The sequence below is a fragment of the Phyllostomus hastatus genome, unplaced genomic scaffold (assembly GCF_019186645.2).
Source record: "Phyllostomus hastatus isolate PE091 unplaced genomic scaffold, TTU_PhHast_1.1 phas_scaffold_1066, whole genome shotgun sequence".
In the NCBI taxonomy this organism is placed as follows: domain Eukaryota; kingdom Metazoa; phylum Chordata; class Mammalia; order Chiroptera; family Phyllostomidae; genus Phyllostomus; species Phyllostomus hastatus.
The window spans coordinates 30,649,991-30,665,592 of record NW_025334004.1 but is presented as its reverse complement, the minus strand read 5'-3'; the positions used below and the strand labels follow the sequence as shown (position 1 = coordinate 30,665,592).

The following is a 15,602-nucleotide window of genomic DNA, read 5'->3' as shown; positions in this document are numbered from 1 at the left end:
GGGTGGGATTGGAAGTTAGTTATCGTTCTAATAGTAAGAATGATAGCTAACATTTACTAATCACTGATGATCTGGCAGGCTCTGTTCTAAGCTCTCTACCTGTACAGTGTATTGACATTTAATCTGGCTAACAAACTTCTGAAACAGACCCATTGTAAACTCCATTTTATGGTTAAACAAACTGAGGTAGCATTTATTGGGCATTTATACATCAGGCACATAGGATTTTATAGAAATCATCTCATTCATCTCTACCGCTGCCCTATGCCATAGGTGCTATTATCCTTGTTATAAGAATGGGCAAACGAAGGCCTTGAGAAGCATAGGAACTCGCCCACAGTCCCACATGGTAAGGTCAAGGCTCAGCCCTGGCAGTCTGACTTCAGCCTGTTTTGAAGGCTCACTTAAGAGCAGGTGGCGATAGGGGACAAGGAAGGGTTTTGAAAGAGGATGTGCTAAGCTGTGTTGACCCCTATGGGATTAAAAGAGGTAAAGCCTGGATCTTGACCCCTGACTTGCCAACTTGGAAGCCATTGAGAACTCTAGAAAGCACAGTTTCAGACATGCTGGAGGTGAGCAGGGTGCCATGCTGCAGAGATTAGCAGGCTGAGAGAGAGAGACAGGCAACCCAGGGTACTTGCAGAGCTGCCCTCCTGCCCCATGAAACAGGCACCGGTGGGAGGCACTGTGTTCCTGGGCATGTGACAGCTTTTCCCTAGTGATGGGCAACTCTGTTGGGCCTAAGCTTCCCCCTCCTCCCCCAAGAATCTCTTTGCCCTGAGTGATCAGAGGTGGTACCCCACACCGCCTTCAGGACTAAACAGCCAGAGTAATCCTGGAGCCACAGAAGGAACTCTGTATAAACCGTGGGTTTTTCCAGGCCTCCATACCAACAAGTGTTTATAGCATTCATCACTCACAACGAAAACAACTGAAGTGTTGGCAAGACATCAGATTGCAGATGGCTTTATCTTTCATGGGTACTTCATAATTATAACCTAAAACTTCTGAAGACCCACTCAGTCACATTCAAGCTTGCTTTCGCTAGCATCTAAAGTCTAGAAAAGATGAAAACAACCATTCGCCCAGGGCTGCCCTAATTGGCTGTGGCATCCGGTGGTTTTATTACTCTGTAATAAGGTTACTTACGCTCTTTCGTGGGTTCTTTAATCACTACACACATGGACTCCCTTCTGTCTTTCACTGCATGTTGTCACTGGTGGTTGCCTGAAGATCTTGGAAGGTCTTGTATAGGAGAAGATGCACATTCTGTCCTAGTTGGGATTTCTGGGAGCTGGAAAGGCAACTGTTGAGGTTGTTTACCTCTAGGGACTTAGTCTGCAGAGTCAACAGAAACGTGGCCTTTTGGTTGGAAGGTAGCCTTGCCAGGGGCCTTTGAGATCCTTGCCCAGGACATTGAACTACCAGTATGTCATTGCTGCTGCAAAAAACCTTGCAGACCTTGGGCACGTAAGATCTTTTGCATGGTGCTGCGGACCTAGTCAGCGGCAGTCAGGCCAAGAGGCAGAGGAATTTCCACTTCACTGGTCGTGAGCAATCTCGTAGAACAGTCACCATCTACCTAGGGCCAGGTACAGGTGTGGAAACTGACGCACACAGGCATTGGGAGCCTCGGGCGGGGCCGGGTGCCTGGTGAGGGCCGGAGCTGAGACGGGCATCGGGGTGTCCGGACTCTCACCCAGCACTCTTCCTTCCACAACACTCTGATCCCCCGGACTGGTGTATTTTGGGGGTGGGGTGGGGTTATAGGGCATTCTTTTCTCTGGGCATACATTCCCATGTCCACCTAGCGATGTCCTGGCAGAAGAGGCCAGAATGGTATTTGCAAGGCAGAATCCCAGCCACAAACGGAATGGAATTAGCTGGAAGCCAAGCAGTGATTCCCAGATCTGCCCACGGTGTGGAGAGATGAGTTGATTTGTGTGTTTGGGTTGAGCAGCGCTGGCTTTATGTTTTCAGTGTGGTTTATCCACCGCCAGTCTTTTTCCAAAATTCAGTACCTTGAATAGTCCCTTACAAACAACAGTTCCCAAATAGAGTGGCCCGTTGGCGAGCACCTTGAGGAAGGGCTGGCATCTGACGTTTTGATGGGGGGGAGGGGGCAGAAGGCGGAGGCGAGGCCCAGGCTGTCCCACGTCTGAGTTTGGGTCCGGGGACTTAGAACCAAGGCGGAGCCCGGACCCAGAGCGGGCCGGGAGCAGTAGAGAGGGGACAGCCTCCCCTGTGCCTAGAGGCGCCACCCGGCACGTCCTCTCCGCCCCGCGCCTCGTCTCTATGGCGGCCACTCGGCGGTCCCCGGCGCGGAGCAGCATGATCGCGGGAGGAGGCGCCGAGGTCGCGGCGCGGTCCCACGAGGACAGTCCCGGAGGGGCTGACTTCGCCCCGTCGGCGCTGGGGACCCGACAGCAGTGAGTGTCGCGCAGGGCAGGGTGAGCGGCGCTGCCCGGAGTGCGCCCCGGGGCAGGGGACGGAGAGTGATGGGCCCCGGGGGGTGTCGGAGGGTGGGGGCAGCCTAGGGTGCGTGACGGGAAGAAGCACAGAGGACCGCCTTAGGAGAGCGCCGGCGGTGGCGGGGTTGGAGGCGTGGAATCCCGAGGGGGGGCCCCTTTGGGGACCATTAAGAGACATTGAAAGGGGTTGACATCTGATAGGCTCGTGGGTTTCGGGACGGGCTCTGAAGATCTCGGGGAGGCCTTTTAAGGGTCTTGAACTTGAGGGGCAGGCCTGGGGAGCGAGGGACGGGGTGGGGGCTATATTGGGCGAGGGGAGGAGCCCGGGGAAGATGTGCTGGGCCACGGATAGGAAAGGCTAAGGCTGCGAGGGTAGGGGAGTGGGGGAGCTCGAACTTGTGGGGGTGTAGGGTGACCAGAGCAGGGAGTGAGGAGGCAGTGATCTGACCTAGAACAGATGCTTCGGAATTATCTCACGGGTCACTCCGTGAAGGAGTGAATGACTGCGGGGAAAGGTGAGGACGAGAGGCGACTTGGAGGGGTGAGAGGGAGCAGGGGGTTCTAGGACGAGAAGGCAAATGATCGGGGAGGGGGAACTGGACTTAAGAGGAGAAAGAGTAAACCTCACAACACCCCTTAAGCGGAGCTTCTCTTTGGCGAGTTCCGTTGTGAATAACCACTGTGTTAGTCGAAAACCCTTGTTTCCACACATTTTAAACGGAAAGTTTGGACTCATGTTTGGGACTAAGGGATCCTTGACCACAAATACTTCGTGGTATGTTTGTAAGCGAAAACGTAGCATTTTTGTGTGTCGGGTATTGTCCTAAGTGCTTTACGTGTGTACGCTTATTCTGCTTGTGTATGTCTTTCATTTTTATAAACATGAAGATGTTAGGAGATTTGGGCTGTGTGCACATAGTGATTAAAAACACTAATAGTATTTTTAAACATCTGTCACAAATCTCTATAACATTTGAAACATACATTTCATTCGTAATACAGTTTAACTCAAGAATCTTGCTTTGCATTTGATCATTTATATAGTTGGGATGCTGTCTATGAGAGAGGACTGAACAATTTCCAGGAATATGGAGATAGAGGAGAAATTTGGTGAGTTACAAAAAATAGCGGAATTACAATCGGCAAGATCCTGAGTGTGTGTTATCTTTATCTTTTAAGTGCATATCCCAGAGAAAGATGACCTGGAAATTTTGGCAACCTTGAACTGATTCTGGCTTTAGTGGGTAGATTTAAAGAACTTCTTTCTTTTAGTAGTCCAGATTTAAATTTGATGATGGTGTTGTGAAATGACTCTCTTCCCGTAATTGTCCTTTTTAAATAAGCAATAAAATTTTGAACCATTGATATATACAAACGTTCATGCTGACGTGGAGAAACATCAATGAGTAATACACCAACCTGATCTATTCTTGGATGTGTTTTTTCCTAAATAACAGTAGAGATGGAGCTTAAGCAGTTATAAACATTATCATTTGCTTTCAAAAAAGGCTTAATTGAGCTTGTTGAATAATCTACTTAAATGAAATATAGTTGTAACCTTTGCTCTGTGTCCCTTTGTTGTTTGACTAACTGATTCTCTGTTTCTAATAGGTTTGGGGAAGAGAGTATCAATCGACTGACAAGGTGGATGCAGAGACAAAAGATTCCACTGGATGCTTCAGTGCTTGATATTGGAACTGGAAATGGTGTTTTCCTGGTTGAACTTGTTGGTACTTTTAGTATTCATGTGTTAGAGCCCAATTTTAAAATGAAATTTGAAAAGCTTGCAGGCGAGGATACTGACCAGCTACATCTAAAGTAGCAAAGCAGTCACGCCCTGTGCTTTGAGAAGCCCTGGGGTGGAAGGGGGCTGCCTGGGCTGTGAGAAGGAACTAAGGGAGAAGCCGGGGAATCCGAGTCCTGGTCTTGGTGCCGCCTTGACTCTGACCCAGCTGCTTCATCTTTCTGGGCTTCACTTCTTTCCTGAAGATTTCCACTAGGGGATTTCTGTTGGTTTCTTCTAGCTCAGAACTCCAGAAGTCTTTGTGTGTAAGTAGGCGGTGACTTGTGCATGGAGTGTGGGTGGGGTGTCAAGAGGGAGAGCATTTCAAGCAGCGGCAACGACAGTTACAGGCACGGAGGTTTGCAGAGCTCAGCGGGTGCTGGGCCTGTGAATAATGGAAAGTCTGGCAAATGGAAAGGTCAAGTGTGTGTGTGGGGTGGACAGAGATGAGGACTGAGTTAAAGGTAGGTATAGTATACCACGCCCCAGAGCTTAGCTTTCACTTTTAGACTAAGGAGAGCAGTGAAAGTGCATCAAACAGTGGAGTGAGGTTAGAAAAATTTGTAATAGACTTTTCTGAACCATTGAAGTGTAGCGTATATGTGTTAAAGTGAGCAAATCAAAAGACCGTGGCTCAGTGTATTATCACAGAGTGAACACAGCTTATGTAGCTATCACCCTGGTCAAGAAGTAGAATATTCGAGTCTCGAAGTTCCCCTTGAACTCCTTACCAGTCCTCTCTAAATCACTCCCTTCTTCCTTCCTGAAGGTGTAGCGGGAGTGTTAATTTCGTAGGTTCCTTTGCCTGTGTTGGAATAGTGAGTGGGAGGCTTCGCCGCGTGTTCGTCCTGGTGTCTTGCACAGAGCATTCTGGGAGAGGCACCAGTGGCGTTGCAGGTGACAGCAGTTCGTCCCTGTTTGTTGCTGCCAGAGATTCCATCCTGCAGGGCTGCCAGGGTCTTGTGTATTAGTTCTGTTGTGTGCTTGTAGATTCTTTTGGATTTTAATGGTTTACTTACAGAAGCTAATGATTTCTCCTTTGAGACTAACGGTTTAACTGTAGCTTTAGATTTTGTATGTACATATGTTCATATGCACCCTGTGAAGAATGACAGTTTTAGTAATTTCTTTCCAATCCTTCAGCACCTTTCTCCCTTTTCCCCCCGCTGGGACCTCCAGTAGAATGTTGAAAACGAATGGTGACAGGGACATCCTGGTCTGTTTTTTCCCCTTCCAGAGGACACTGTCAATATTTTACTGTTAGGTATGATTTAGCTTGTAAGTTGGTTTTGTGGATAGCTCTGTTATTAGAGTAAGGGAGTTTCCTCCTATTTCTGCTTTGCTAAGTGTGTGTGTGTGAGAGAGAGAGAGAGAATGTGTTTCTCATGAATCTTGTTTATCAAATTCTTTCCTGTATCAATTGAGATAATTTTAAGAATTTTCTCTTTCGGTCTGTTCCCGTGGATGAACTACATTCACCATTTTCAGATGTTAAATACGTCCCTGGAAAAAACCCAGTTTATATAAAAACCCAGTTTATATATATTACTGGATTCAGTGTGTTGATATTTTTAGGAGTTTTGCAACTTTGTGAGAAAGCTTGTCCTGTAATTTTTCTTCCTTGTAGTGTCCTTTTTCAGTGTTGGTGTCAGGTTATGAGGGCATCATTAAAGGAGAATCTGCTTTTTGACAGAGTTTGTTGGCAAATGGTGTTTTCTTTTACCACGAATGTTTGGTGGAATTCACTGGGGAAGCCATGTACCTTATGGGAAGTTTTTTTTAGTAAGTGAAACGTGAGGTTCACGTAGAAAGGTGAGCAGGTGATACGTGTATAACTTTTACAAAACGAACACCTTTGTTTCACTCATCAGCCTGATGGAGAAAGAACATCGTTAGCCCCACGGAAGTCTCCGGCGCCCTTCCCGAGGGCCCCATCCCCAGCGGAAGCACTGCTCTGACCGCTGTCCTTGAGCGCTGGGCTGTGTTTGGTACCGGCTGTGCTGGGCTCTCCCTGCGGCTTTAATTGTCGTTTCTCTGATGACCGATGATGCTGAGCCCCTTCCATGGGCTCACTCTCCGTTCGTATATCTTTTCTGGTGAAATGTGTGCTCCAACCTTTTGCCATTTTAAAATGGGGCTATTTGTGTAGTTTGTTAAGATTTGAGAATTCTTTATGTATTCTGGATATAAGTTCTTTGTCAGGTATATGATTTGTAAATGTTTTCTCCCTTTTTTTTTTTTTGGCTTGTTTTTTCATTCTCTCAACAGTATCTTCTGAAGAGCAATTCTTTTTAAGATTATGTATTGCCCTGGCTGGCATAGCTCAGTGGATTGAGCGCGGGCTTCGAACCAAAGTGTTGCAGGTTTGACTCCCAGTCAGGCCACATACCTGAGTTGCAGGCCACAGCCCCCAGCAACCGCACATTGATGTTTCTCTCTCTCTCTCTCTCCCCTCCCTTCCCTCTCTAAAAATAAATAAATACAATCTTTAAAAAATATATTATTTATTTATTTATTTTTAGACAGAGGGGAAGGGAGGGAAAAAGAGGGAGAGAAACATCAATGTGTAATTGCGTCTCATAACCACCCCCCCCCGGGACCTGGCACACAACCCAGGCATATGCCCTGACTGGGAATCGAACTGGCGACCCTGTGGTTTGCAGGCTGGGGCTCAATCCACTGAGCTACACCAGCCAGGGCTAGAAGTTCTTGATTTTGGTGAAATCCAATTTATTAACTTTTCTCATATGGATTGTGCTTTCGTTGTCATATTAAAGAACCCTGCCTAACCCAAGGTCGCATAGGCCTTCTTCTATATGTTCTTCTACAAGTTTCAAAGTTTTCTCTTTTACATTTAGATCTATGATTTGTTTTGAGTTAATTTTTGTTTAAGGTTTGAGATACTGGTTGAGGTTCTTCCTTTCTTTTTTTTTTTTTTGCATATGATGTCAAATTGTTTCATCTGTCATTTGTTGAAAAGATTATTTTTTTCTCCACTACATTGAGTTTTGTCTGTTTTTGACTCAATATAAATAGTGTCATGGTATTGTTTTGCATGTATTTTTTTCCCATCTGGCTTCTTGTGCTGAACGTGGATTTGTTGTATGTACACTAGACTGTTTCAGTGTCATATATTCATGTACTGTATGGAAATAACCAGTTTGCTTCTTTGTTTAGTCATTCATTCATTCATTCATTCATTCATTCTCCTGTTGATGGACATGAAGCCTGTCTCCAGTACTGTGTTGTTATGAGTACCACCGGTTTTCCAAAGTGGTCCTCCTGGGTCGTGCCCCTGGCAGTGTGTGGGCATCCCAGTCACACCATGTGGTCCTGTGGACCCCTGGCCTTGTCAGTCTGTGCAGGTGCAGTGATTTTGGTAGGCGCATAGTAGCATCTCATGGTTTATTCTCATCTCCCTGGTGAGTAAATGTGTTGGCCATATTTTTGTATGTTTTTTGGCAGTTTGGCTCTTCTTTTTTGTGTAATGCTTGTTTAAGTTTTTTCCCCAACTAACAATTGGGTTGCCTGTGTTTTTTTTCTTCCTGATTTATAGGCATTCTTCATGTTTCTATATATGTGACCTTTGTGTTGCAAATCTCTTTGTCTAATCTGTGGTTTGCCTTTTCACTTTTGCAATACTATCTTTGGATGAACAACAGAAGTTCTTCAATTTTACTAAAGCTTAATATATAATGTTTTAAGCCCGGGCTGGTGCTGCTCAGTGGATTGAGCGCTAGCCCTGCAGACCAGAAGGTTGCTGGTTCAATTCCCAGTCAGGGCACATGCCTGAGTTGCAAGCCAGGTCCTCAGTTGGGGCTGTGCCAGAGGCAATCGATCTGCTTCCCTCCCTCTCTTTTTTCCTCCCTTCCCCTCTGTCTAAAAATAAATAAAATCTTAAGTCAAATAAAGTGATCAGTGATTTTTGATACTGTATAATAAACCTTTGTTTCCCCAGAGTCATAAATATACTTTCCTATGTGTTCTAGAAGCTGTTTTGTTTTCCTTTTCACATTTAAGACCCAGTCAATTGTTTATGTGGTGAGGTAGAGGTCCATGGTCATTTTGTCCTCTACAAATACCGAGGTCACCCAGCACCTTCGATCGAAATGTCCCTCCTTTCCCCCGTTGCACCTCTGTCCCGTGTCAGGCGGTGGTATGTGTTCAAGTCTCTGTCGGGACCCTTCGGGTCTGTTGGCTTTCATTTATTTATTTATCTGTCCATCCATCCTCACCTGAGGCTGTGTTTGTTGATTTTCCAGGGAAAGGCAGGGAGGGAGAGAGCTGAGCCACCCGACCAGGGCTGTCAAAATAACTTTCTGGGAATTATTTTAGAGAAGGTTTCTTGGCAAGGAATTTTCTGAGCATTTCTTCAGCTGACAGTGTCTTTATTTTGCCTTCATCCCTAAGGGATGTTTTTGCAGAACACAGAATTCTTAATTCTTTCCTTCCAGTGTGTAAAAAATGTCGTCTCTCTTCCTTCTGACCTCCGTGGATTCTGACGAGAACTCGGCAGTCCCTGGACCTGTTGTGCTCCTCCGAGCAGTGTGGCATTTTGGGGGATGCTTTCCAGATTCCTTCTGTCTTAGTTTTTACCAGTCTGCTGCTGATGTGCTGCTGTTTGGATTTCTGGGGGCTTGCCCTGTTTGGGGTTCACCGAGCTTTTTGAGTCCGAGAACACGTTTGATGCACATGTGTGCTATATGACTTCAGACCAGCACTTTTCCCCCATCGTCTGGGGCCTTCATTCCTCACGGCTTACTGTCAGCCGTCAGTCTTACCGTCGGTCTCCTGAGGCCAGTTCCCCGCACTCTCACTCCCTGGGTGCTTTCGAGATTTTTCTGTCTTTAGTTTTCACCAGATACAGTAAAATATACTGGTTTTCCTTGTTTATCTTATGCCTTGGGTTTATAGACCTTACTGAATTTTTGGCGAGGGGTCCATTGTTGATACTGGAAAATTCTTAGCAATATACCATTTTCTCTTCTGCCCAGTCTCATTTTCTCTCCCTTGAAGATTCCTATCATATGTATGTTAGATATGATACTTTGGGCTATTTCATGTCTTCTTTGTTCTTTCCTGTTTCGAATTTTCTATCCTTTTGTCATTGTATGCTTAACAGGGATTCTGACATTTTTTCCAACTGATTAATTTTTTTTCTGTGTCTCATTTGCTATCAAGCCCACCCTCAGTTCATTAAATTAATCATTGCATTTTTAATTTGTTATTTGTTTGGTTCTTTTGTTACAGTTTTCAATGATCTGTCAACATTCTCCAAATTGTTAGTATTTATTTCAGTTGTTTCAAAATCTGTTTCTTATCATTCTTTTATTCATGTCTTTTGTGGGTCTTTTTCTCATGTCAGTTTTTCCCCTTGGTTTTGGTCATTTATTGCATCCTTGAATGCCTGTTTATTCCTCACTGAGTGCCAGAAACTGAACATGAAATTCGCTGGAGATATTTTGAGGCTTTGGATGGTGGTTGTAGAATTTGGGGACATCCACTCAGGGTTTTCACAAGCTCTGCTGGAGAGCAAGCAGGCACGGGAGGAGAGGAGCCAGTCCGAGTCGGTTCTGAGAGTCGTTTGGCGTCCCAGGTCTGATGGGGAAGGCACTGAGGGGGTTACGTCAGAAGTTAATGCCACATTTTTCTTCTCGAGGGCAGAAATATAATATGTAGAAGTATCCTCATTATCTTTGAGAAAATGAATTTCCTTTTGAAAAGGAAATCAAATATTATAAAAGCAAATGAATTGTCACATTCCATAAATTTAAAGTTTTACTTTCTATTTGGATTCTACAATAAGATTTAAACATTGTAGATTACTAGACAGTATATGTTACTTGAGCTATTGAAAATAAACAAAACAGTCCTAGTCCTAAAGGAACATTATATAATTCATGGGCAAAACAGTATATGAAAACTTTTTAAAACTAAAGTATAAAATTACTTCTCTGTCTCCAGGCAAAACTTGGTTTCTCTAATATTACTGGAATTGATTATTCCCCTCCTGCAATACGGCTGTCTGGAAGTGTCCTAGAGAAAGAAGGCCTATCTAACATTAAGTTGAAGGTAACTATTATTTATATTACTATAACTTATTTTTATTTCTAATAAAAGTTATAACATGTAAATGTTTCTAAAGTATATTAATCATAAACGATCTAAAATGAAACATGTTGAAGAGTTTTTCGTCTAGTCGGCGCAGGGAAGTCGTTCCCCCCGGCCCCCTCGTGTCTGCAGGCGAGCGCCAGTGACACCCGGCTGTGCACTGAGCAGATCTGAGCGTCGTGAGTGCGCAGGGTGCAGCATGCCGCCAGAGGCTGCGTGGTTCATTTTGTGATCTGCCAGGAGCTGCTGTCTCTTGCGTTTGTATTTCTAGCTAAGGCATCTCCTCTGATCTCTAGAGTTATATGCAAACTGTGTTTTACAGTTCCATTAGGATAGTTAGTAGTCCCTCAATTAGTCCAAAGTGATACTCTTTTTTTTTTTGTAAAAGCTTTGTTTTTATTTATTTTTAAAATATATTTTATTGATTATGCTATCAGAGTTGTCCCATTTTCTCCCCTTTATTCCCCTCCACCCTGCACCCCCCTCCCACCAGCATTCCCCCCTTTTTAGTTCATGTCCATGGGTCATACATGTGAGTTCTTTGGCTTCTACATTTTTAATACTATTCTTAACCTCTCTGTCTGTTTTCGACCTACCATTTGTGCTACTTATTCTTTGTATCTGTTCTCCCTCTCTCTCCCTCCCCCATTGATAACCCCCCATGTGATCTCCATTTCTGTGATTCTCTTCCTGTTCTAGTTGTTTGCTTAGTTTTTGTTTTAGGTGTGGTTGTTAATAACTGTGAGTTTGTTGTCATTTTACTGTTCATATTTTTTATCTTTTTTTCCTTACATAAATCTCTTTAACATTTCATATAATAAGGGCTTGGTGATGATGAACTCCTTTAACTTGACTTTATCTGGGAAGCACTTTATCTGCCCTTCCATTCTAAATGATAACTTTGCTGGATAGAGTAATCTTGGATGTAGGTCTTTGCCTTTCATGACTTAGAATGCTTCTTTCCAGCCCCTTCTTGCCTGCAAGGTCTCTTTTGAGAAATCAGCTGACAGTCTGATGGGAACTCCTTTGTAGGTAACTCTCTCCTTTTCTCTTGCTGCTTTTAAGGTTCTCTCCTTATCTTTCATCTTGGGTAATGTAATCATGATGTGCCTTGGTGTGTTCCTCCTTGGGTCCAACTTCTTTGGGACTCGCTGAGTTTCCTGGACTTCCTAGAAGTCTATTTCCTTTGCCAGATTGGAGAAGTTCTCCATTATTTTTTCAAATAAGTTTTCAATTTCTTGCTCTTCCTCTTCTCCTCTGGTACCCCTCTGATTTGAATTTTGGAACACTTAAAGATGTCCTGGAGGTTCCTAAGCCTCTCCTCATTTTTTAGAATTCTTCTTTCTTCATTCTGTTCTGGTTGAATGTTTCTTTCTTCCTTCTGGTCCACACCGTTGATTTGAGTCCCGGTTTCCTTCCTGTCACTGTTGGCTCCCTGTACATTTTCTTTTATTTCACTTAGTGTAGCCTTCATTTTTTCATCTAATTTGTGACCAAATTCAACCAATTCTGTGAGCATCCTGATTACCAGTGTTTTGAATTCTGCATCTAATAGGTTGGCTATCTCTTCATTGGTTAGTTGTATTTTTACTGGAGCTTTGATCTGTTCTTTCATTTGGGCCATTTTTTGTGTGTTCTCTCGCCTGTTACATAGTAAGGGGCGGAGCCTTAGGTATTCACCAGGGTGGGGCAACCCACATGGCTGCCTTGTGACACTATGTGGGGGAGGGTTTTGAGAGCGAACAGTGCTGCTGGCTCTACTCTTGGCTGGTTTTCAGTCACTTCCCACAAGCAAAGTGGACCCTTCTGGTGCGGATTCCTGGGTAGGTGGGTTTGTGTACGCTCTAGGATTCTGTGGGTCTCTCCAGCGAACTCTCCTGTGAGGCTGGGAGTTTCTCCTGCTGCCGCTTCAACCCCCACGGGTGTTTTCAATCAGAGGTTTGAGGCTTTATTTTCCTGAGCTGAAACTCTGGGTAGGGCAGTCTGTCTCGCTCCCCAGTTGTTCCTCCTGGTTTATCTGCACACGAATGTGCGACCCCCCAGTCCGTTGCCTCGCCGGCCAGCTGCAGCCCTGTCCACCCCAGTCCTCCAGCCGCTGCCTTGCTGTGAGTCCTCTCTGCCGGCTGCCCATCTCCACCCCTCCTACCGGTCTGGTTGAATGTTTCTTCTTTAACTCCTTGGTTGTCAGGCTTCCATACAGTTCTATTTTCTGGCAGTTCTGGTTGTTTCTTGTTTTTAAATTTGTTGTTGTCCTTCTTTTGTTTGTGCGAGGAGGCGCAGTGTGTCTGCCTATGCCTCCGTCTTGGCCAGGAGTCCTAAAGTGATACTCTTGGCTTCTTCCTTTAACCTGCATCCCGCACCCCCTTCCAGTCTCTCCAATGATACCAGCACTCATTTACCAGTTGCACTAACCCCAAACCCAAGGAGTCGTCCTTGATTCCTCTCTTTCCTTTAAACTCTGTATCCAGTTTGGTTTCATCCATCAAAGCAAATCAGGAATGCAGTCATCCCTTGGTATTTCTGACGCTCCCCACCAGAGCCGACCCAGACCCACCGTCTTCTCCTGCTAAGACAACTACAGTAGCCACTTAAAGGGCCTCCCTGTTCCCCTTCTGGCCACCCAGCTGACTGTCACCAGGGGCAGCCCCCAGAGAGTGATCTTTACTATGCAAATCAGCTCTGGGACTTCCGCCTTCAGCCTCCTGGGGCTTCCCCTTTTGTTCAGAATGGAAGCTGGGCCCCACCCAGCCGCCCAGAGCCCTGTTCCCTCTTTGTCGTCAAGGCTGCGGGCTGTTTCTGCTTCTGTCTGCTCTTGTGTGTCTCGCCTTTCTCCGCCAGCCCTCACGCCTGACGCTCCCTGCCTGGTGGGGGGGCGGGGGGTGGTGGTGCCGGAGACCTTCCAGGGCTCGTTGGGTGGGCTCTTGTTCTTCATGCGGAGATCCCTGCTGTGGAGTGTTTAGAGAGGCCTGACTTGACCTGACCGCCTTTTCCCATACATTTCTCTTCCCAGCCGTTCACCATCTTTGTTATTGTTTCTGTTTTCTTCATAGCACTGTATCTGAAATCACTCGTTTAGCTTGTTTATGATTTGCTTTTCCCTCTAGAAAATGTAAGAGATATTCTTCTACAGTGCACTTTTTTCTTTTGATAGCTGTCCTATTCCTAGGGCCTGCAAAGTTCCTGCATTTAATAGGTGTCTATGAAATATCTGTCGAATAAATGTGTGCTTCCACGTAGGCATTCAGGACAGGGATGTCTTCACACTTGGCTCCTGAGAGTGGCGGTCACTGTGCTGCCTCGGGTACAGCGACTCCTTGGGAGTGAGGGAGGGGAGCGCCCCGCTCCGATGTGCAGAAACACAAGGGCCACATTTTTAAGTCAATGAGGGAGTTCTGGATAATACACTATTTATGATGACTTTCTTAAGTTTGTATGAATAATCACCAGAAGTAGCTACTTTTCAAAGTAGCTTTTTATATGTCTCTTTTCAAAGTAGCTTTTTAGAATTAAAAAAAGCTGTGTATTGGCAAATTATTCTGAGTATTTTTTGAAATTGGGTACCTCACTATTTCAAGTGTGTATAATGTCACTGGCTATTGAAAATGGACGACAGGCTGATGTATGACTCCCAAATTCTAAAGTGAACGATATTTATAAAGTTAACTAATTGCAGGTTAAACAGCTGTTTAATTTCTTAGGCTTTAGGCCATTCATTCCTTTTGTTTTTAAAGATTTTATTTATTTATTTTTAGAGAGGGGGATGGGAGGGAGAAAGAGAGGGAGAGAAACATCCGTGTGTGGTTGCCTCTCCCATGCCCCTTACTAGGGACCTGGCCTGCAACCCGGGCACGTGCCCTGGACTGGGAACGTCAAACTAACAACCCTTTGGTTCGCAGGCCGGCACTCAGTCCACTGGGCCACCCAGCCAGGGCTAGGCCATTCATTCTATCCATTAGTCGCTTTGTCAGCTGCTGAGTCCAGGCAAGAGACTTATTTTCCTGTTTACTTGAGGCCACACAGCTTGTAATCCTAGCTACCAGTCATCTTATTTCCAGTGACCTGTTTGAGTTCCAGTCAGTTTTTGTCATTTGTAAGAACACGTCAAATGCTCTCCTTACCAGCAGAAACAATGGCAAGCTCTGCTTGGCGTTACTAGGCAGTACACCTGGCTTTGATTTGTTTCCGAATTTGGAATGTCCAGGAAATGCTGTCAGTCTCCCTTCCTAATCTTAGCTTTAATGATCTTGGAATGAAGCACATAAAAGTTAGCCATAAAGTTGAAAATATGTTTATTACATGTAAAATGCCATCATAATGAATGGGTACTTTTATCTATAACTTGTTACAGATTGTCACTGACATTCCGTAAAGACCGTGTGTTAATTGTTTTCACATATGCATTGATTTTGAATATAGGTGGAAGACTTTTTGAATCTCCCCACAGAGCTGTCTGGATTTCACATTTGTATCGACAGAGGGACTTTCGATGCCATAAGCCTCAATCCTGACAATGCAGCTGAGAAGAGGGAGCAGTATGTGAAATCTCTCTCCAGGGTGTTGAAAGTGAAAGGCTTTTTTCTAATAACCTCGTGTAATTGGACTAAGGAAGAGTTGCTAAATGAATTCAGTGAAGGTAATTGGCTATATGTTGTTTGAATGTGTGCTTCCCTCGGATTTAATGCCCCTAAATAGGCTTTTTTCCCTTGGCGTTACAGTGTTTTACTTTCCTATTTGTGGCAATTGCCTACTTTTCTTCTCTGTTAATAACCTGGGTATTGCTTTTAACTATACATGCAAAGCACAAAGAAGTAACATTGGTTGAGATCCAGAGTCCTTTTTAAGCATTTCCAAGAAATCCTGGCAGTTAAGTACTAAAATTTATGAGCCCATAAAAATTAAGTTCTTTAGTTAAGCTGTATAATCTGTTACCTAGAGAATCAAACAAAGAAGGCACATATACTGTGCTTCTGACTTGAGTGAACCGACACACTGGTAATCGGCAATAATGCAAATGGAAGTCGTGTTTTTTAAAGTCTTACATGATGAGAGCTTTAGTTTTATAGATACTTTATATGTCTCTTTAGTGGTCACTCAGAGATTGAGGGCTCGTCCTGTTGTTTGCAGTGTGTGTGGGACGATCGTGTGGAACGGTGCACAGAAACGAAGTGGGAACTTGGCAGGAGGAATACCGCCTGTTAATTCCTGAGGAAATCTCTACCTTTCTCAAGGTTTTTGGC

The 15,602-nt window shown here is 44.7% G+C and overlaps 1 protein-coding gene across 5 annotated transcripts in view; it reads left to right on the top strand.

Moving 5' to 3' along the window:
• Positions 1–2,280: 2,280 nt before the first annotated feature.
• The window catches only part of EEF1AKMT2 (EEF1A lysine methyltransferase 2), a 63,564-nt gene continuing 50,242 nt past the window's right edge, over positions 2,281–15,602 (top strand). For 4 of the 5 annotated variants that reach the window (XR_006787499.1, XR_006787498.1, XR_006787500.1 and 1 more), the window contains exons 1-5: positions 2,281–2,429; positions 3,516–3,581; positions 4,083–4,197; positions 10,219–10,326; positions 14,782–14,998. Coding sequence is in view for 2 of the 5 variants with exons in the window: in XM_045853748.1 (XP_045709704.1) it covers positions 2,296–2,429; positions 3,516–3,581; positions 4,083–4,197; positions 10,219–10,326; positions 14,782–14,998 (640 nt within the window). In the remaining 3 variants the exon portion in view is untranslated. Of the gene's footprint in view, positions 2,430–3,515; positions 3,582–4,082; positions 4,202–10,218; positions 10,327–14,781; positions 14,999–15,602 lie in introns of all 5 variants that reach the window. The other variant, XM_045853750.1, reaches the window with a different exon arrangement.